Here is a 22,194-nt window from a genome sequence, read left to right as displayed (position 1 = left end):
CCACACAAGTTATGCACAACTTCTTTTAACAGCCCTGGTAAACACAAACAGAGCCGACATCATTCAAACATTTCAAATAAGTGCGACTAAGTACAAAAATTTCAATAATTCAACCGTCAAAACAAAAAAATAATTATTGTAGGCATGTTGCCCGAATGGAATTGACAATGTTTGGGTTTATGGATCGGATTGAACAGGTGTTTAAAAACAAAATTAAGAATGCAACATCTGATCTGCCGTTTTTGGGCCATTTTTCACTTAGCGGTCTACATCGATCGCCCATCTGCCTCCATCATATTGGTTCCTGCGAATATTTGCTGTGTTTGCGCTGTTTTACTTGAGTCACATGACCGCAGGATTGCTGTGTTAGAGGGAAGAACAGGTACGAAATACAAATACTACCTGGATGTAACTCCAGTTATTAAGCGTTTTTTCAGGTTAGTCAACATTTTTCTGTTCAACATAAGCATTAAAACCATTCTGTATACGGTCTGTTTTTTCTTTGCAAACAAATGAATATATATATAATGTGTTCCGTTTTAGGTTCAGCTGAAGCTGAGTATTTAGTTTGTCAGTTTATCTTGTAAACAATAATCAAACAAAAAATAATTTTGTTTGTGTCTGTGTCATGCAGCAATAAACAACAAAATGATTTTCCACAATTTTTCATGATAATATTAGTGTGTCAGATTTTAAAGGGGCTCTGAAAACATTTGCAGTAGAGATTATGAACACAAATAATAAAGGCACTGGTCCTATTAACGTCTGTTTTGGGATTTGCTGGTTTCATTTCCTTCCTTCTATTGTCGCATTTTGCTTGCACCTGATCTGTTTTGTTTATTTCAAATATGACCATCCTCGACGTGCCATCAGATATATGTAGCTTTGTTTCAGCCATGCATTTTCAACTTTCATTAGGCTTTCTGTCAAAGCAAAAAAAAAAAAAAAAAGAATCAGATTGCTACACTGTCATTGTTGCTGTATTGCCGAGGAAAAACCTGGCAATTTATTTGGGCAGCAGTCACACGAATATGGTTTTGAGCTGCATAAATAACAAGGTGGCTGGAGCCGTATCAAGCAGAGACTGGTGAAGTGAAATGTTCCCAGTGACTCACTGTTGAATCAGTCCGATATTTCTCTCCGGAGTGAGATCCATAGTCGTTTTGAACTGTAGTGAAGTTGCTGCACTTTATCCCAGTGCAATGTGCATATGCCTCTATTGATATGTGACGGCTGATTAATGCTACTGGCTGCTTTACTGCAAGCAAATAAATCACCTTGTTAGACTGCAATCTTGATAAGAGCCAAAGAGAGACAATCAATAGGAGCAAAGCAGAAAAATATGTCTGGGTTTTCTGGCTCGGCCGACTGGGACGGAGGCATTTCCTCTCACTCATCAGTTAAGTTGCTAATCACAAGAGTTCTCCGATCTGCTGCCAAACAAGTGAATTAAGAAGATACACAAACAATCTGTCTGTGCACCTCGACTTTCCATTTACGACTCATGTCAACCTTGCTCAAAAGTTCATCGGAAATTTGTTCAGAATGGGGCGCACAGATGTTAGTATTTTATTTAACTGAAATTATAAGATCAAGAATTCACTCAATACAATGCTGACTAAAATAGGATAATGGTAGCATGGGGTGATACAAGGTGCTAATGCCATGAATACAAACTATTTTTGCCAAAATTCTATAGTATAGGTTGCTACAGAAGTATCAGTTAGGGTTAGAGTTCACTCTGATGTAGCCAAATGCCTGAGGTTTCCTGAAAGATTCGATTATAGACTTCAAAGAGTTTGTGAAGTAGATGGGCAGCATCGGTAGCAGCACCTCGGTCCGTGGTTTTCGTCAGCCTTTTGGAGACAACAGAACGGAGGAGAAGGTGGACCAGTGAGGTCATGAAGAAAGATGCGAAAGAAAGATGAATTTTTACTTCAAGGGTTTGGTGACTCTTAGCCTTTGCTGAAGAGGCCTTGGCATCTTGTGGTGTAACTGGTGGCTGTGGGGAGAATGAGAAGATGTGTGAGATCTAGTCAACTGTGACAGCACTGAAGCGTCCAATCTGTTTTCGTTTCTGCCCCCTCTTTGTGGGAGAGATCTTGGTTGTGACTGAAACAACATACTGAAGGAGAAACGGTCTTCTTTGGTGGATGCTCGGCGTCTCATGTGGAAATGGGTTAAGAGTTGGGTACCAGTGCTTTGGCCGGCTGGTGAGTGACATGACCAATATTTGGACGTTAATATACGAAGCAACATTATCATCATCAGGTCTGCTGTGATTTTGTTTAATTTTGAAATAATTTCCAAGCCTTTTTGGTCACAAATGAAGGGTGTTGGGGTGGAACACAGATGGTGTCGCGATTGCCTCACAGGCACGATATGTTGTATTTTCCTGTCCCACTCCTACACAACAGTCTGCCACTTGCGATGTGAGGCTGAATGCACAGAGACACAAATGTAACCGACATGTCCCGTCGCTTCGATAACATACACAACAGCTTGAACTGCAGATCAATAGCTGTTTATCAGGGTGGACTCCACTGCCAGTCTTGTTCGTCTTATCTCAGCGACTCTGCTGGGAAGTCAGTCCAAATGCCTCATGTGTTGGGGTCAGTGTCATGCATGGCTCGTAGCCATTTGTATTTTTAATGTTGGGAAAACAAAAGATTATGAGTTCAAGTCACTGCAGGGTTTGAAGCTTACATCCTAGCAACGACAGAGACTGCTGTCGGTTTGGATCCAGCTTGGTCATGTGAGCTTAAAGCTGCTTCAAGAGCCAAACATAGTACTTCTTTACTCATGTCTGATTGCAATGTTTTTAAAATCGTAAACATGTTAAAGGTGATATATTTTTTTAAATGATAGTTTTTGTTTCATTCATGCCTCTTAGATCCTATTAAGTAAATACAGAGAAGATAGTCCTGGCCGCTCGATGTTGGTGTTGCACTTTCCCTCGCCGTGCATTAAGCGCTTTGGATTGACTTAATGTAAATTCACTGGAGGAATTTGTAGCTCAGTGCAAGAGGAAGAAGGGGGGGTTTCGTGTACCCTGGGTTTTTATTCATGAGCAGTGATAAAAGGGGAATTGTAAAATTGACTGCTGTTCACAGGCACCTCTGTGGAAACACAGCTTCTTTTTCCTAGAGGGAGTGAGTCAAGATGGAGGGAGACTGTGAAACAATCAATCCACTTTCACCTTTTGGCATGCAGTGAACATTGTACATGTCTATTATTTATGCTTCGAATGTAGCAATCGCTTGAAAGATTGTGGGTTATTTACGCACCAGGTAATGAAGAGTGCACCATTTAGTTTGTTGGTGATGTCCAGAAGCCCTTCTGTTTTTTTGCTTAAAAGCTCAAATTCAATATGAACACGTGGCAGTTTATCTATGTCGAACTGAAAAACTATGTTTCAGATTATGCCTCATCATTTATTCATTTTAATAAATCGACTGAAGGGAAATATTGTGGCCAATTAGAACAGCGCAGTGGCAGCCCATACTGCAGCAAAGACGAAGTCACGTGACTGCTGTCCTCAAATCTCACACCATGTTGTACCTATCAGGGCTGGAACAATATGCATTTGGCCTGATTCGAGCTATGTGTGGCTGCTCTTTGAGCAGGAAACACGCTTGAGCGCAGCTTCCCAACTATTTACCAGCAAACAGATATGATGTTTCCACCGCCGTAATGTGACAAAGAAATCAATATTGTCATGAAAAGAAACGCAACATATTCGAGAGTCAAGTTGATTTATTTTGTTAACTTTACTGTGAACTATGTCTCCTTCATCTTCTTTATCAGAAGGAGGTTACTCATTCTCAGAGTTCAATGCAGTTCTGACCTCCTTGTATGACACGTATTGTGTTTCCGACAACACGCCTTCTGGCTGCCTTGTTTGAGGCTCCAAAACTAGACAGGATTTAATCAATCAAACAGGGGAGTCATGCAGATTTGAGTATTCCTGGGAGAATAGAACTCCCATCTGGCATGGGAGTATTTGTGCTCCCCTCAGGTGGGGAGATGTTTGCATTCCTCGCTTCGCAAATTCGACCTTAACCAGAGAAATTGAAAGATGAGAACAGATCTTCTGTATTTGAAGCTGTGAGTTCTACATCTGACTCGATTTGATGTTTCCTCTTGTTGCCCTTTCCCTGGACAGATAACCAAGCAGCAGCTCCAGCAGACGAAGGATCGCTTCCAGGCCTTTCTCAATGGAGACACGCAGATTGTGGCGGATGAAGCCTTCATCAATGCTGTGCAGAGCTACTATGAGGTACCACATGAACATAGATTAAAATGAGACTTATTCTTGTGTTTTAGATATTTACTCAAGATCTACGACAAAAGACAAGATAAAAGCAGAGAACGACACGTTAAAATGCGCTTTATACTTCAGCCATCACTGAAGAGATGAGGTTTCTTGTTTTAGGTTTCCATCTCAGAATGTTTGGTTACAGGCAGCAGAGTGTTAAAATGGTGGCTGAGGCTTTGTCATTTCTCCGATTATGAGTCAGAGCATGTGGCTGACAACGGCTTTTTCAAACCCCGACGTTCAATCAGCCGACGAAGAAGTCATTATTAACGTCCGTGCAATTTCAGGCAGGACAGATAGACGCACGTGTTAATGGACAATTCTGTTAGAGGGAAAACGCGGAGGGACGCGATGAAACCCGAACAGGGAATTTGAATAGGAGAGAGTGGGGCTTACTTACTGGCTGACCAATTTGTGGCAGCCAGCCACTGATGTGTTTTATGGTGTTTACGCTAATGAATTAATTTCAGCCAGGCAAATTCGCATGAGAGAAAGCCATCCTGTCAGCAACCAGGGCTGTTGCACGAAAATGGCAGGATGATTAAAAACACTATTTGATCCTTCAGCACATTTTAATAGAAACCATTTTTGACAGATAGATGGGCTTTACAGTTAATAATGAATGATCACAGCGGCCCCTGGAGGCGTGTGAAGTCTGCAGTCTGAACTATGGGCCTCAGACGTCTATCCAGGCTGAAACCTGAGATTGAGTTACACTCTTGTTTGTGTCCTGTAAATCTCTCAATGTATTGTTTTTTTTATTATTATGATCATTGTTTTATGTCTTCTTTTGAATTTTTTTTCCATCACGTCCAGGTCTCAGCTCTGGCATAACACAGACCTTTAGTCGAAAACAAACAATACAACTAGCAAAGTGCTCACTCTAACACTGAGCAAAACGGAACAGAAAATCAATGAACAGTTACCAGGACAGTGACAGGACAGGGGAGGGGATGAAGGAGGGGAAAACAAAATGAACACCATTGATCCGAGTCCTCATATAAAAGAGAGGTGCTGAACTCAGTCACACATGGGGCCAAATTTTTGAGAAGGAATGGGTGAAAATAAAATGCATATTTCTTGGAGAGCAACAACAGTTTCGCTTTCAATTTTTGGAGGCTAAAATAAACACAATCATTCCATTTGATCTATTTATCGTGTTAATGTGGCAAAAATAAATTGCCCTCCTGCACTACTGACTCATAAGACTAGACGCACTACTCGATGCACACTGATGTGCATCTGCTTTCCCACATTTAGATACACTGTACTGTATATACGAGAAAAATATGGAAATAGACAAAATAAAAAAATAAAATAAAGCTTGTTTTTTTTTCTGTGCTCCGAATTAGTAGTTCAAGCTCAGACTTGGTTGTGAAACAATATCATTAAACGTGAAAACATTCCTTTGGAGACATGTGGGACAAATCTTGAAATCTCATTTAAGAGTTTTGTTTTCAAGCTTTAGATATGAATATATTAATTCCTTACTCACCTGTCTTTTCTTCAACCACAGGTGTTCCTGAAAAGCGACCGTGTGGCCAAGATGGTCCAGAGTGGCGGGTTTTCGGCCTCCGACTGCAGAGATGTTTTCAAAAGGCACATTGAAAAACGCGTGCGAAGCTTGCCGGAGATCGACGGCCTGAGCAAGGAGACGGTGCTCAGCTCCTGGATGGCCAAATTCGACACCATCTACCGCGGGGACGAGGATCCTCGCAAAGCCCAGCAGCGAATGACGGCCAGCGCGGCATCTGAGCTCATCCTCAGTAAGGACCAGCTGTACGAGATGTTCCAGAACATACTCGGCATCAAGAAGTTTGAGCACCAACTGCTTTACCAAGCCTGTCAGGTAATTACACAACACAGTTCTAAAATCCCAAAAACAGTAGGAGCACATACATTTCAATTCTAAAAAGGAGTTGATATTTATTTAATTCATTTTTTTGTTGCAGTTCATTAATGACTGAAAATGTACCACACTTATTTTAATGTGAACAAAATGTTGAGTCAACCAAACCCATTCTGTTGCTGGATGGCTTCTTCCTGCATCATAGTAATATGATGCTTTTGAGGCAGGAAAAAAATGCAATGTGAGTCACCAAATGGAACAGAGAGGTCACAGTGACCGTTCCTTCTTTTTTTTTTTTTTTTTTTTTAACTCAAATTGATCCTTTTAGGAATGGCAGAGAAACCCGATAGCGCTGAGCTTTAAGCTGGTTTAGTTATGCAAAGAGGCGGTCGAAAGAGAACTGTGGTTAGGGGACAGACTGGTTGTAAATTCATCCCTCATTTAAATGGTGCACAGCTGAGAAAACGCTGCAAAAAAAAAAACGTGTCTCAATGCGTACAATAATTCAAGAGGACTACCCGTGATATAACAAGTACATAGGTATATTATTCACTGAGAGTTGTTCAAAGAAAAGATTTGCTGCTGCTTTGAATGCTATATAACTTGGCTCATTTATTAATTTTAATTTTGCTTGGGATTTCTTTCCGTCATACTTATGAAACGGCGGAACCACACAGCTAAATGGTGTACAAATCATTCAGTTCACTGAATCATCACATCCCTACTTACTGCTCATTTCTCCGAATCCCCACGCTGACATATTTCATTGTAGTAGAGATTGCAGGCGGATAATAGTAGACACCAGGGTGCTCGTGTTGGACATAACTCTCCCTCCGTCACTGGCTGCACCGCTTTAGTGCTCACCATGAGAATGCTGAAAGCAGCACTAATGTATTCTTTCTCCTGAAGCCTGATTAGAAGTCATATCATGGCTGGAATCGGAGCAAGGCGCTGACACATTTACATTTGCTTAGTGTTTAATGCATTGAAAACATAGTTGTTCATTTCGCTGAAGCCGAATGACAGCCCCGCTGACTGAACCCAGGAACCCGCATGTGGTCCCCTGGCGCACAGCTAGTAACCTATACATCGTAACAGATGGCATGAGGCGCTGTTTAACAAATGAGATTGTTGAGTATTTCAAAATGTCTCAGTTGGCAAAGATCAATATTGGCTCTGTCCTGCACTGGTCATTAGAAGGATGCTTTGACTGCTGGGTGTAATGCATCACCGTCAGCCCCAAATCCTCTGTGCGTTTTCCTCTCGCTTCCTTTGAAGATCCTTAACCTACTTTTTTGCATGCTGGCAGTAGAGCTCGTTTTGGGGTCAGGATACAGTGGAAAATGTTGTTTTTCATGAACAGGTTTCAGCCTGAGCAACAGAGAATCAGCAACTGTGCACCTTCACATTAAATGTTTGTCGAGTCCATGATGTGGAATGAGCCAGATGTCATTTCAAAATAATGCTGCGCATTGTGAGAGCCGTTTCCTTCACTTAGTGGCTTTAACCATTCGAATGCATGAACTGAATTAGCATTTTAGAATTAAAATGTTTGTTTCCAGCTGCTTACCCAGCTATTTTTGGTGTCGTCTCTGATTTTATTTGCTGCTGTAATGAATATATTAGGCGGCGCTAATGGTGATTCTCTGCAGCTTCTCAGTGGGCAGCCACGCACAGCCCTCACTTAAACGATAAAATCCTCCGCAAAAAAAACGCGCACAGGCGAGACACTCGACATGGCTCAGGGCTGCTGGGATTTAATGGTTTTCATGGATCGACTTGGATTCAGAGCCCATCAAAATTGTTATACATACAGCTGGGATTTTTTCACAGTCATCTACAAGTAAAAAAAAGGAGTGGGTACATTTCTGTACCATGCAGTTGCAAATGAAAAAGCCTGATTCAGCAGATTCAGCCTCCAGTGAGTGGGAACATGATCTACGACCTGATGCACTAGTGACACTAGATATAACTTCAATGTAAAAAAAAAAACCAAAATCAATCAGCGCTCTTGTTCGTACATCTTATAAATGCCTGATGGCAACAATCCAAATTGACAAATAGACATAGTTTTTTTTCAGTTTGATGGAAGAGAAAATGTGCCTAATTACATCCTTATGTCGTCTAGCGGTTTCATATCATATGATAATTTGGCACTGCCAAGTATAAGCCAAATAATATTTCACAGTTAAACGCTGTCATTTGGAGCAGATTATCTCCACATCCAGCGCTGCTCTGCCAAAATATTAGCTCTTTGGAGTGGACCGCACATGTTTGTGGTCACAGCTGTGAGAATAAAAAAAAAAAAAAAAAAAAAAAAAGAGATGTAATTGAAACAATGACTCTCTTTATTTTTGTTTCATCGTCACAATATTAATATTATTTATCCCCCCAAACACCCCTCCATACTGACAAAAAAACTTTCATTACAACAGGTCGGAATGAACTGATTTATTCTGTTGTGAAAAGTGTGGTTCCTCAAATACACACACATTATCACACACACACATTAAGTATACAGATTGAGTGGAAACATACTTTTAAAACTAAACTAAGTAGAAATGAAAAAATGTTGCTCCATTGTGAAGTATTTAGAAGTAGTGCAGAAAATGTTTTTCATATCCATAAATGATTGCTGCAATCATCATGACAATGGCGCCCTTCACTTTTTAACAGGCAGAAACACTCCGTCTCACACAGTCTAAATATAGACCAGCCGGTATTATTCCTCTCAGTCCTGTTCAGCTCTGGATTTGGTTGAGGCTTCATGTGGTTTGTTCAACAAGAATGAGCTCAGATGTCTGCAGCAAACGTCCCGGCATCCACATGGGGCTCCACCATTAGTCACGCTGTTGACTACCCACCTGCCTGTGCTCGCCTTTGACCCGCTGTCAGTTCGGCTGAAGCACCAGCACCTTTATTAGGCCCGTCCTTGCTGTCAGCTCGAGTCACACGAGAAGAAGTTAACATTTAGCCACTTTTATTTTTCATGAGATCTCCCGCGCGGCTAAATTGCTGTGTCCCACCATCGACAAGGATGACCTTTTTTCAAGTTGTTGGTCTAATTAGACCTGTTGTGTTGTGGCAGACAGTTGGGGGGGGGGGCATGTTGCTTTATTGGTGACACCAACCGCCAGCTACTTCCATGCGTGTTCGCCTCCCACTGGTGTCACCGGAGATATAGGAGGAAGGAACCCGCTCCCATCCCCCTCTGCATTATCCCTCTGCGCCCCTCCTCTCATGTTGGCCATTTTGCAGATGAATTGTTGGTCGCGCTACTTGACCAATCACATAAGTACATAACACCGTTGCGCTGTTACGGTTCACTTCTCTGAATTTAGAGATTACTTCATGCTTCGGCTTAAGTCACACCAAGGTGATGGGCACTCTCCCATTATCAGAGTTAAGGCTGGGAGCCACATTTTGGTGCAGACTTTTCCATTGAAAATGAGTTAAACCCAGGCAGGAGGCAGCGAGGGTCATTTTCATGCCCATAGAACGTGAGCGCGGGTTTCCTGCGCTGTTCGGATGACACTGTATCACAGAACAGGACTCGGATGTAGAGTGCTGCAAGTGCAGACATTTTGCTGCAGCTGGTGGCAATATCTGATTATGTGCTCTACTAACCAAGAACTCTGGGTTGTGTAGCACGGTGGCTGTTCAGTGGCCAGCACTGGTAACACACTAGTCTTGACAGTTCACACTTACTGTCCTCCACATAAGCAGCCATCTGGCAGATATCATTTCATAATGTGCACATCAACAAACAGAATTAATGAGAGAAACACTAACCTCATCTGCTGCAAGAGGCCTGACGTTATGACTGTTGACTTCAATGCATATATACTGTATAAAAAGAAGCATGTACGTTCAAAAATAACTAGTGTTTTCAGAGTACAGATGGCTCTGGATGTGTGATTACTTGCTCTCACCCATATGCTGTCCATCTCTATCATGATCAGAGCGGTGCAGGATCTCTCAGGCCCCCCTCCCTCCCCGCCCCGCCCCACCCTGAAATGGCTGCACAGCTATTTCTCTGTTAAAAGGAATTGCTGGAAGGTTCAGAGAATCAATATGTTAAGACCTGAAAGACAGGGCCTGTTAATGTAATAGGAGTGGGTGAAATACCATACGGCAAAGGGAGGTCAGCACTGGCAACCGTCCCAGCAGGAGACAAGAAAGGTTTAGTGCGCTCACAAAACAAAAAATCCTGTAGTGTAGTAGGCAATATGGAATGACCGCATTTGATTCTTATAGTGTCTATTGTCTGGAAATGATCAGGCAGAGCTGGTTTTAGACAAACTTCAGCCGTGCAAATATGTCACTGTTTAACACACCGATCTGTTTTATTTGTATATTATGTCACCGGCTTCCATCGTGAATGACATCACTTCACAAAATGTTTATTAATAGTGAATAGCTAGATTCTTTTTCATCTCCCTAGAAACTATGATGTTTGACCAGGCGTCATCTCAGTTTACAGTTGGGTCGTGACCCTGATGCCACTGCATCCACCGCTATTCGCACTGTATGGGCCCCGGTTTTCACACTCTATTTACTCCAAATCTTTCATATAAACACGCCCTCGAAGGTTGCTGTGATTGTAGTGACAGCTGTCTACCGTCTGCTTGTGTAAAGTTGCAACTACATCAGGCTTCATATTTGGAGCGCTGTTGCTTGTCACAATTCTGCGATTCACCATTCTTTAGTTTATGAAATAATTTGATACAATGCAGCCAATTGTTGTTTTTGATAGGAATGTTTATAATGCTAATATCTCTGTTAAGTATTTTTTCACTCCAAAATTGGTTATCAGCCATCCGGTAAGTTGGCACTGTAAATGTAACACCTGACAGCTTAAAAAGCAGCACTAGAAGAGTAGAGTAGCACTAAGAGTAGCGTGATTCTTGACTGTGCTGCATTGTATCTATATTTTTGCTGAGATATCGCAATACTCCATTGTCTGATTTTCTCTAGTTTTTTTCCCATCTATGTCAATATTTAATACATAGATACTTGGATGTTAATAGTAGGATTTTCTTTTTATTCGCTGGGACAGGTTTACAAAGGTCCAGATTTGTGTGCACACGGAAAGAGGGCAGTTCAAGTTCTGAGTGCCCTCCCTATACAGCAGACAGACAGAGACATACTCTGCTGGTGACAAGTGCCCTATTCTTGCGTCTACCACATCATCCACAACAGTGCGCCTACATTAAAAATAGATGCAACGGTCGACCCACACATTCAATTTTGTCGCTACACGTTGAGCATTTGTTATAGCTGCTGCATTAACTGGGGCGTACATGTAATTGTGCACTTTTGAGCGACACAAACGATGAACAAAAGGTAAAGGATAATTAAGCTATGCTTCGCTTAAATGAAACACGGATCTACCACCTTTTTCCGTGTCACACTGTGTTAAGCTGGAGACTCCCCAGGTGCTGCTGCGCTGCCCATTTGTCTCAATTAGTTGTCCGTGTTTTTGGAGGACACGGCGTTGACTGGTGAGTCATAACATCAGATTTGACAAGAATGTGCTGTTCTGTCAAGAGAACAATGAAAGAGAAAAGCTCAGAAAAGCAGAACAAGAACGAAAAGGGAGACAGCTCCCGTCTTTATTTTCCTGTGTCAGCTCACATAAAACTTGCATTTATTATTGATGCGGGTGAGCCATGAATTTATCAGCTCTTCATTTCTTCTGGGGACACGGCAGCTGAAATAGTGTTCCATAACTTTTGCGGACGTGTCAGTGGTACATTAATGATTTTTTTCATTGATATTTCCTTCCACAATTCAGCTGCAGACACTATCGAATAGGATATCTATTAATTAAATTATGTTAAAATCAAGTCAATAATGTTTCAGGGAATAACCACAGTCCATTCATATGGTTGTCTTTTGACTAAGACTGCATCTCATTGAACCACGTGACATTAGATTCTGTAAAAACCATTTACTCATCTTTTAGTCATCTTGAAAATGATTTACACTTCCATCTGGGGGAAACGGCTTGGAAATAATGCCGTAAATTAAGCATTGTCAGAGCCTTGAATCAGACCCGCTAAAATAAATACAGAGTTATTTGGGAGCTTTTGAATCTTTATTTCCCCCAAATTAATTAAATTAATTAAAGCATTGATTTCATGTTCACTGTAGCAGGACATTCCAATAACATTTGGTTAACCAAAATGTTTTAATGAATGACCAGTTTGTTTTATATTTGTAATGTATATAATTTAATTGGGGGTGTAAGAAAATATTGATACCCTTAAATATCGAGACACTTGATTATGCAATATTGTATTGATATTGTTGCTGAAATATCGCAATACTTCATCATGTGATATTGTATTTTTTAAGTTGTCTATATTCATATTTTATGCATAGATACTTGTAACTGCATTTGTGTTTAATAAAACCATTTTAATTTGTTTTGTTGAAAAATAAATACACACATAAATAAATTTCACTGAAAATGTAAAGAGAATGATGCCATTACAAAAAGCTCATAATATGGAACTGCATCAGCTGTTTTTGGTCCTTAAAATGAATGTTATTATAATATGTTGCTGAATTACAGTATCACAATATATCAAAATGTATTGTACTGTATCACCGTATCGGGACATGTATCGTATCGCAACACACCTGCCAATACACAGCCCTACTATTGATTTATTTTATTACTAATACTAGGATTTGGAATTCAGTAGTGGGGCGCAGCCCATTTTGGGTACTAACAACTGTCATTCACATCTTAACTGAATCAAACAGAAGTGAGAGCATCAGCATATCCCACCAGTAATCTGTTAGATGGGCATGAACAACTTCCCGTTTCATAACGTATTAAACCAGCCACTCAAGACTACAAGTGAGTACTGATCATGACATTGTTAACCTGTTCATCTCTTTCCATCGATCCATATAGCTGGACAACCTGGACGAGCAGGCGGCTCAGATTAGAAGAGAGCTGGACGGCCGTCTTCAGATGGCCGACCAGATTGCACGGGTGAGCCAGACGCTTGATGGTTTGTTGCGGGGTCAATACGGCTCTAATGTACTGTCAACAAACATGTTGTGCAGACCTCTCATACTGCAGCACTGTCGTGTGGTCAACTAATTCAAGATTTTAAACACTTACCATCCACTTGTTCATTCTTTGTTCATGATATCTGATGCTGTATTTTGTTGGTGTATTACCGTAAATTGTTGAGCACACTGGAATATTAGCCACAGATCTTCATACACGTTCTTACTGCGCCGTACAAAGCTCAGTGGTGGTGCACCCAGCTGTTTTCACGGTATTTTCTATTGTTCTTTGACAGGGTGGCAAGTTCCCCAAATTTGTGTCCAAAGATATGGAAGCCATGTACATCGAAGAGCTGAAGTCCTCAGTGAACCAGCTGATGGCGAATCTGGAAAGCATGCCCGTGTCCAAGGGCGGAGAGTTCAAACTGCAGAAGCTGAAGCGCGGGCACAACACCTCCATCATTGACATGGGCCAGGAGGATGAAAACACGCTGTCCAAGTCAGATGTGGTCCTCTCCTTCACTTTAGAGGTAACTGATGATGAGCCCCCGCTTGATCATCTTCAACAGCTACCCGCCATCACATCAGCATATCTAATCTCACTGAAAGAAAAGAGTTCCATCCCTGCTCCCGACTAAGTATAGACACCGACAAGCTACCTGCCTGTTCGGGGTGATGAACAGACGGCATGTGGAAAACAGCCTGACTAGCACAAAGAGAACTCTTACCTGCGTCTTTACAGAGAGTGTGAGTCATCTTGTTATCAGCTTGTCTGAAATGAGCTGTCATCTCGGAGCAGGGAGGAATCACACCGCATCCCTCATTGTATTGTGCTATTTCAGAAGCAGGAAGTACATGATGCGCAGAGTAAAAGGTCTATTTAGCCGTTTCCACCGGCAGCACTTTCTAATACAGGAAAAGGAAAAAGTCGCATATTTTAGTTATGTAGCTGAAAACATAAAATTCTGTTTATAATGCATATCAATGAATAAGCAAGTGTTGCCCTGTGTTTACACTTTTCCCCCTGATTCAAAGCAAACATTTATTTATTAGTATATTAGGTAGCTAGTTTTGGAAATTCTAACCCTCATGCTGTCACTGTAATCCAAAAATATCCCTCACATTTTGTGGCTCTGTCATCGTCTCACTCACTTTGCCCTCGGTGACCTCATTATAGTAATGAACACCTGGTCCTCTCTGACCTTGACCCATGTGATCCCGTCATCCAGGTGGTGATCATGGAAGTGCAGGGACTGAAGTCTCTGGCTCCCAACAGGATTGTCTACTGCACCATGGAGGTGGAGGGTGGAGAGAAACTGCAGACCGACCAAGCAGAAGCATCCAAACCCACGTAAGAACAGCACATCAACTAAATGGACACAAAGAGACTAACTTAGATGGATCAATACATTTTAGCTTTGTCTGTATAGAACATCTTCAGCTTCAGTGAATAGGCCTTGTTTTAAGAGAGATGTTATGATATGAAGATATTTACTGCCAGTTTTGAGTTGACAAATGCCTCCTCTTAGTTACAGGCAAAAGATAACTCGTGTGTATATATATACATATACGTATGTATGTATGTACGTGTTATGGTTTTCAAATCATAAACAGGTGTGAGGTGTGAAACACAGCTGAATTTATGACTGTGGTTAATTTTACGATGAAGAAGTTTCTGCTGCTTAAAACTGAAAATATTGTGGCTGTCTTCCTCCAAGCTTGTGGGATAAAGTTGCCCTTAAAAAAAGCCCATGTTTTCTTAACTGTAGCGCAACCTAGCATTTGTGACACATGACAACATTAGCGATAGCATTAGCTCTCTCGTTTGAACATCTGAAATCATGCTACAACTCTACTCACTAGATGGTTCACAGTAAATATTTCAACTCATCAATTGCTTTTAGAATGATTTAAATATCTTTATATTGTTGACTCTTGAGTTAAAAAAATAACATTAGCAATGACTATTCAATCATAAACACGAGGGCAAGCTCTTGCAAGGAAAACAAAAAGTGAAACAATGGTGTGTATATATATATATATATATATATATATATATATATATACACTTATATATTTCTTTTTTTCTCCCTGTAAAAAACAAAGTACAGCAGACCCTGGCTTGCTGACCTTGAAAGATTTATGGCAAAGCGAGCTATTTTAAGAACTTAATGTCTTCCTCTGATCTTTCTCATTCAAGAGGCGCCGTTATATGACGAGAGTGAGAGTGATGGAGGACATAAATGAGAGAAGGGATTAGCGACTGCAAACCATTGGAGTGTGTGAGAGAGATAAATGTTTTAATGCACATTGTAGGTTAATTACATTCTTCTTGTCCAGAGAACCTCTCACACTCTTATTCGTTTATTTTTTCCATCTATTAATTCATTCATTTTGTGATCACATTCTCCTTCAGTCCAAGATTTTTTTTTTAAATGTTCAACCTCTATCACTTTCCATGGCTGTGAAAGAATTGCCACAGAAGTGCCACATCCATTTATAGCGCTGACATTGATCCACAAGGTCGTTCAGCACCATGGTTCAACCTGACACAACTCGACTTTCCCCTGCCTTCACTCTATTATCGAGCATCAAGGATTCAATGCTCCACCCTCGCTCATTAAACTGTGGATAATTACATTTAGAAGTAGAACTACCCCTTAACTGTGCAGCACCTGAAGGTACCGGTCCCTTTGTATCTATAAAAGGCTTGTTTTGAAGTGGCACTACATTAAATGTCAAAACAGTATAATAAATGGGTGTCATAACATCAGAATGCACACATTTTCCTGCGAAATACAGCATGATGTCAGTGAGATTGTGAACCTGTAATGTGTGGGTCGCCCCTCTTTTGTTTGTATGTTTGCCGTTTTTTACATTTGAATACAACTGTAAGTCACTTTCAGATTCGGTATTGACAATTTCACATGGTCCAGCGATTGCTGCTGATGAAGTCACTGTGTTGCGCTGTCATGGCAGCTAACCTCTGGAGGATGGTCTTCTGTGTGTTTCAGCTGGGGCACCCAAGGGGACTTCACAACCACACACCCACTGCCGGCTGTCAAGGTGAAGCTGTTTACGGAAAGCACAGGAGTGCTGGCACTGGAAGACAAAGAGCTGGGAAGGGTAATGCGAGTTACCATATTTCTATTACCAAAATTGATAAACAGGTTTTTTTTTGTTATGACATTGCTTTGTTTTTTTAAGTTTTTTGAGTTGATTCAGGATTTTTGAGTTGATTTTTTTTCTTGTTTTGAAATTATTTTTTTTATGACAAGGCATCTCTCATGTTGATGTTGCGTGACAAAATGAAGAACTGCATGTATATAATGTGTTGGAAACAAAGTTACTGTATATAATGCAAGGGACAATAGCTCATATTAATGTCATATGTAATTACAGTGCATTAGGGGAGATTGGAATATATATTCCTTCATTCATACAGACATTCTTGGTGCAGGCGTTAAAGCAGAATTTTTCATTGGGCTGAAGTCTTCATCGGTTCATCCACCCCTGGATAGAGCATTGCGAAACAATCGTACTAGAAGGCAGCGCGTTTTGCTTCTGAATTAGCATCTGTTTATGCATCTTTCCCAAATCAGTAGTGATGGATTGATGGGGCTTCATGAAACAGTGTGCAAAGGCTCAGGAGGTGGTGCGCTTTGCTTGAAAATGATGTGAAAAAGTTGCTCAAAGCCAAAGCTTATACAGCACCCAGTGCCATCTAGTGGCCTCTGAAAATTAGGACACAGTTTCATGAAGCTCCATCTAGCCACAAATCTGCAACATCATTGATCCTCTTCAACAATTCACACTGGATGCTGGTAACATTTGTTATTTCTATGTCATCATCACATCTTAAACTAAAACTGTCCATTAAATGATACGTTCAACGCTCAACACAACACACTGTACTGGTTACGCACACACAAACCTTTGGATAGAAGATTTGGTTTACAAGTACAAGCACATATGCCACAGAAGTCTGCGGGAAAAGTAATGACTGGCAAACAGAGACGAGTCAAGACAGACTTCTATCCAGTCATCACCAACATTAGACTGTACTCAGGTTGGCAGAGTAGATGTACCTCAGGGTGTTAAAGCCTCTTTGTGTCGCTGCAACTGCACTCTTTTCCATCCGCAGCAGTCATTTATGATCAAGAGTGGTCGGAAAAGGAGCAAGAGGTGAACCAAGGACTTGTGCAACAAAGAGCTTTTGATCCTCGTGTGGAGCGAAATGTGATTCACAACCTAAATTGCAAAGATTTTTCCCTTCCTGGTAGAAAGGTGCCAGGACACACACTGTGCAATTCTGTGTCTGAATCACCGCAATCAGTCTCTTTGTATTGTTGTGTAAAACCGTCAGTGGCTTCATTGTCCATTTCTGATGCCTGTTGGCGCCTTCTGCAGATGTCTTATGGGCCAGAGCAATACACCGTGATAGGCTCTGTTGTCACTCTAATGTTTAAATTTCCCACTCTTTATTGGCTTCCTTTGTTGAATTTGTCAACGCATGCCAGCTGCTGACCACTTCAGGCTGGACTGCCAACAACAATCGCTACAATTTGACAGACAAAGTAGGGAACTACTTCCTCTAGGTGAGGTGGAATTAACTCGGTTTTGCAGCACAGATGCCTGGGTGTGTTGATAGTTTGACACACATGTCAAAATACACGTTACATGCGTAATAGCAGTGCCTAAAGTCCAAAACGCTGCGAGTGGATGCACATTTCACAAGTGTTAATAGTTATAATATTGTTTCATAAAGTCTTTTTGATCAAGGTTTGTTTGGAATAGAAGAGTCGCAGCCTCTCTGGGAAACCTTCCATTATGCTGTTGCAGAGCTGCTTATCGCTGTTTCTCCTAATCTTGTTCCTCTGGAAGTGCAGTGAAGTCCTGATAGTGGCCTGTCGGCCTCTGGTGGCCTGATGTTGAGTCTGTCTGTCTGTCTGCCTCGATAGCTCTGGCTCGTCTGTGTGAATACAAATAAGTGTGTCTGACTTTAAACTTATTATAATGCCACTCGTGTCTTATTATGGCCCACATCTGTGGAGCCATCTCACCCAAGCCTGTTCCGAACAGCCGACCCAACCTCTGTTTTCTCTCCAATTGAGTTTGCTGTATTGATGGAGTAGTTGGAATTATGGACGTTTTTGCAGCCTTCCTTTTCATTCACTATATATTTTATTCTTTTTACAAAAGGGTGACGTTAGAAACCAGCAAACAGATTTAACATTACATTTCCATACTACCTTATACATTCTGTACAGATGCCGATGTGTTGTCTCAGTGCTCTGGATGCATGTTGTTTTCCATTCCTTTCCCTCTTATTTCTCACTGAGAGTCGTCCTGGATTTAAATCTCAGCACTATTTTATGGATTTGTCCTCAGCAGTCAGTCAATAGCAGCATTTGAACGCATGTACACATGAAAGAGGCGAATGTTCTGCCTTCATCAATGTCTTGGTGATGACCTTGGTGGTGACGTGGCCGTCTCCATCTGCAGCAGCACTGGCAGTAACACACACTTCCGGAAAGCGCATTAATTTAGCGAAGGAGAGATTAGACTTCTCTGTAGGGATGCGGTGCCAAACCTTTGTTTCTGTGGTCTGATTGACATTATTCTTTTACTTTCAAGGCATCGCTGGCGACGGATGGTCCGTTCGCAGATCAGAAATTCATCTCGCAAGTGTTATGTGTCCTCATCTTTTTCTCATGCAGGTTGTCCTCCACCCGACTCCAAACAGCCCGAAGCAATCGGAGCTCCACAAGATGACTGTGACCAAGGCTTGCCCTGACCAAGATCTGAGGATCAAACTAGCCATTCGCATGGACAAGCCACAGAACATGAAACACTGCGGGTAGGAGGCTGGCTGCCTTTGTGCTTTGCTCAGATGTGCCTTCACATTCCATGTGTTTTCTGAAGAACCCCTGCATCTTGCTTGGCCTCATTTCTTGTCACGTGCGTTGCAGTTCTTTTTTTTTAAATCAACTACTCCCCCTGGTGGAATAAAAAGTGTACTATTTCTTTGGCAGCAGCAGGAATATAAGAGGTGCCCAAGCAAAACTGAGAAGGCAAAGGTGGAAAAGGAAGTGTTCTCTCATGTTTTCGGTTATTTGACTGTTTGTAATCATTTTTATTTGTCCTGGTCTTTGCCACATGATGACTTGCTGGGGGTAGCAACTAAAAGAATAAAACGAAATGAGTTTTCTGGACCCGCCACTGAGGACCACCTCAGGCATCCAGTTGGGGTTCTGAGTTACAGTGGTTATGTCTGGCTGGGACCATGCCTTATGTCCTCCTCAGTACTGAGAGTTGAATGAGAAGGAGAAATTTTGTTGGAAAAATGGATGGATGAGTGCACCTCCATGTGCACAGGTGTGTAATGCTGGCTTTTGTGGATTGACAGGTACCTTTGGGCATTTGGAAAGAATGTGTGGAAGCGCTGGAAGAAGCGTTTCTTTGTCCTTGTCCAGGCAAGTGATTTAAAGTGGTGTTCTCATTTTTTGCAAAATGAAGAGGTTGTATTTGTTACTAACCTGATTCTTCAATTCAACATTCGGCAGGTGAGTCAGTACACGTTTGCCATGTGCAGCTATCGAGAGAAGAAGTCTGAACCGCAAGAGCTTCTGCAGCTGGATGGCTACACAGTGGACTACAGCGACCCACAACCGGGTAGGTTGGATCTTACCAGAAATGCTTTGAATTCAGTTCACAATTCATGTCCAGACACTTCTTTAAATTGAAGATCCTGTTCCTCTCAGTTGGAAATAGGAAAACACCTTGTCCTGGTTGGGAAGTGTCTTGTTTGAATGGGAGGGAAGATAGATCTTTCTTTCAGTCTCTTCAGTCATGAGGATCCTATATGGGTCTGTCATTGCATCACTAGCAACAAACCTACTAGCTCAAGCCTGTTTACTGCCTTATTTGTGTGATAAAAATCTAATACAGAAGTTTTACATGAGCTTAAGCATAATTTATGGGTGCTGAAAACACATTGATTTGAATTGTTGTTTTGACAATGTAGTTCTGATTTGAAATGCACTTGATTTGCGGCACTTATATCTCCTGATGTTTTGATAACAATATAATTATTGAGTCCTGATTTGATGTCTGCGTTTTGTCTGACTCAGGCTTGGACGGTGGCAGGGCTTTTTTCAATGCGGTCAAAGAAGGAGACACTGTGATCTTTGCCAGCGATGACGAACAGGATCGCATCCTGTGGGTTCAGGCCATGTATCGGGCCACCGGCCAGTCGCATAAGCCGGTCCCGCCCACTCAGGTCCAGAAACTGAATTCCAAAGGGGGTGCGTCGGCCCAAATGGATGCTCCCATATCTCAGTTCTGTAAGTAGCCTGAAACACATCATGGTCACCTAACTAAGAAGGCAGTTTCATCCACAAAGCAGCAAAAGCTCTAACCCATAAATGTCTCACGCCATGCGATCCACACTGCAGTCAAGTCACAAACGTGCTGCGAGATCTCACACACAAGCACGCACACACATGCCTTGATCTTTCACAGATCCCTCCAGCATCTGATGGACTTCCACTCATTGTCACCTCTCCCACAGTGTTTAAAGGTGCAATATCATGCTATTCCATCAGTTCACAAGGAACAACCAACCAAAAAGACTTTGTAGGTCGCCACACGCAAGATCTGAACATTCAAGCCTGCTGGGGTTGAATTCAAACCGACAGTGCCAAGGTGTGCTGCTGTCCTCCTAAAACGTTGCTCTTTTTAGATTCAGAGTTTAGGTGTGCAGCCAAAGCGCTGAGACCTTTCCTAGATGGGTCGGCCTTTAGTCAGATGTTGGCTGGACTTGTTAATTCACTTGCACCTCTAAAGCAGCCCTAAGGTCAGATAGAGAAGTGAAGGTAAGACTGTCTCCAGTCATGTGGGTTCTGTATCGCATCTGTCATAACCTCCCTGTTTTTCTCTTGTAAAACATGGATATAAGCTAAAGGTAAACGCCTTTCTACACCTAGCATCACTATGTTTATAAAAGTAAAAAATAATAGATCCTGCTATTCAGACTAATCTTTTTTCTGTGTGCATTTGATGAAAGGAATGCATATTTTTTAATTGGCGCCTGAGACTTAACTTGAGATGAAATTGAACAACACAGGCCAAGCTTACTTCCTGATCTCTTAATCCTACCTTTGTGATGAAACTAAATGGATGTGAATTGGAAATGCCACTCCAAATGAAGTCGTAGAAATTCTATGTTGTTTCTCCATTGGTTTCTTTGTCCACGATGTGATTGTTCTTGTGGTTAGTTGACTCCTCTGATGCCAACTGTTGCCATTCAAAGCCTCCTTACATTGGCACAGACCTCCTCCCCCTCCCCCTGAAACATTGTGGCACACCACAACATGTTTCACCCCATGTTGGTCTTGAATGGCACTGGTACCATACCATAAACATCCCTCCTGACTCTGCTGCAGTGCTGCTGGAACATTTCTCTAATACCTGTTGACAAACTCCGTTCTGAGTTCACAATTTTGCAAACCACCTGTCATAGCTATATTTCAGTCTCAGAGTGCAGGTTGTTTTCTCTCCAGTCAACAAGTGGATTCACTTTTTTTAAAGGTGTGTTGCGGCTGACCGCCTTTGCCCGCTGTCTATTGAAGGCTTTCTCTCTAATGGAGTGAAGGTTCCTAATGTGCGACTCCTGGCTGCCCAAGTGCTTCTAAAGATTCCAGAATATATAAACTGCAGTGGAGTGATGAGGATTGTAAATTGCCTTTAATTCTGTCTGTCTGCCTGTCTCTCTATCTCTCTGTCTCTGGCTCCTTCCGTCACTTTAAAATATACGCATCTGTTTCCACATATCCTCACATGAGCTCACGCACCACTGCCCACAAACTCTCATGTTGGTAGAATTTTTTTTCCTTTCTTTTTAATTTAATTGAATTTCATTTGTTTATTTATTTTAAGTTCTGTTGTTCATGCTTTGCCTGTACCCTTTTTTTAAGTACTGCAGCTGCTAGGTCAG

General features: G+C 41.6%; 1 protein-coding gene across 1 annotated transcript in view; it reads left to right on the top strand.

Annotated features, from left to right (window-relative positions):
- Window positions 1–22,194, top strand: part of cadpsb (Ca2+-dependent activator protein for secretion b) — a 63,627-nt gene that overhangs the window by 12,372 nt on the left and 29,061 nt on the right. The window contains exons 2-11 of the mRNA XM_053867431.1: window positions 4,166–4,279; window positions 5,835–6,167; window positions 13,096–13,176; window positions 13,493–13,726; window positions 14,426–14,547; window positions 16,211–16,322; window positions 18,917–19,056; window positions 19,606–19,672; window positions 19,763–19,871; window positions 20,330–20,542. Coding sequence (XP_053723406.1) covers window positions 4,166–4,279; window positions 5,835–6,167; window positions 13,096–13,176; window positions 13,493–13,726; window positions 14,426–14,547; window positions 16,211–16,322; window positions 18,917–19,056; window positions 19,606–19,672; window positions 19,763–19,871; window positions 20,330–20,542 — 1,525 coding nt within the window. The remainder of the gene's footprint in view (window positions 1–4,165; window positions 4,280–5,834; window positions 6,168–13,095; window positions 13,177–13,492; window positions 13,727–14,425; window positions 14,548–16,210; window positions 16,323–18,916; window positions 19,057–19,605; window positions 19,673–19,762; window positions 19,872–20,329; window positions 20,543–22,194) is intronic.

Source organism: Synchiropus splendidus, chromosome 6 (genome assembly GCF_027744825.2).
Source record: "Synchiropus splendidus isolate RoL2022-P1 chromosome 6, RoL_Sspl_1.0, whole genome shotgun sequence".
In the NCBI taxonomy this organism is placed as follows: domain Eukaryota; kingdom Metazoa; phylum Chordata; class Actinopteri; order Syngnathiformes; family Callionymidae; genus Synchiropus; species Synchiropus splendidus.
The sequence above is the reverse complement of the archived record's forward strand: the minus strand, read 5'-3'. Positions and strand labels throughout refer to the sequence as shown.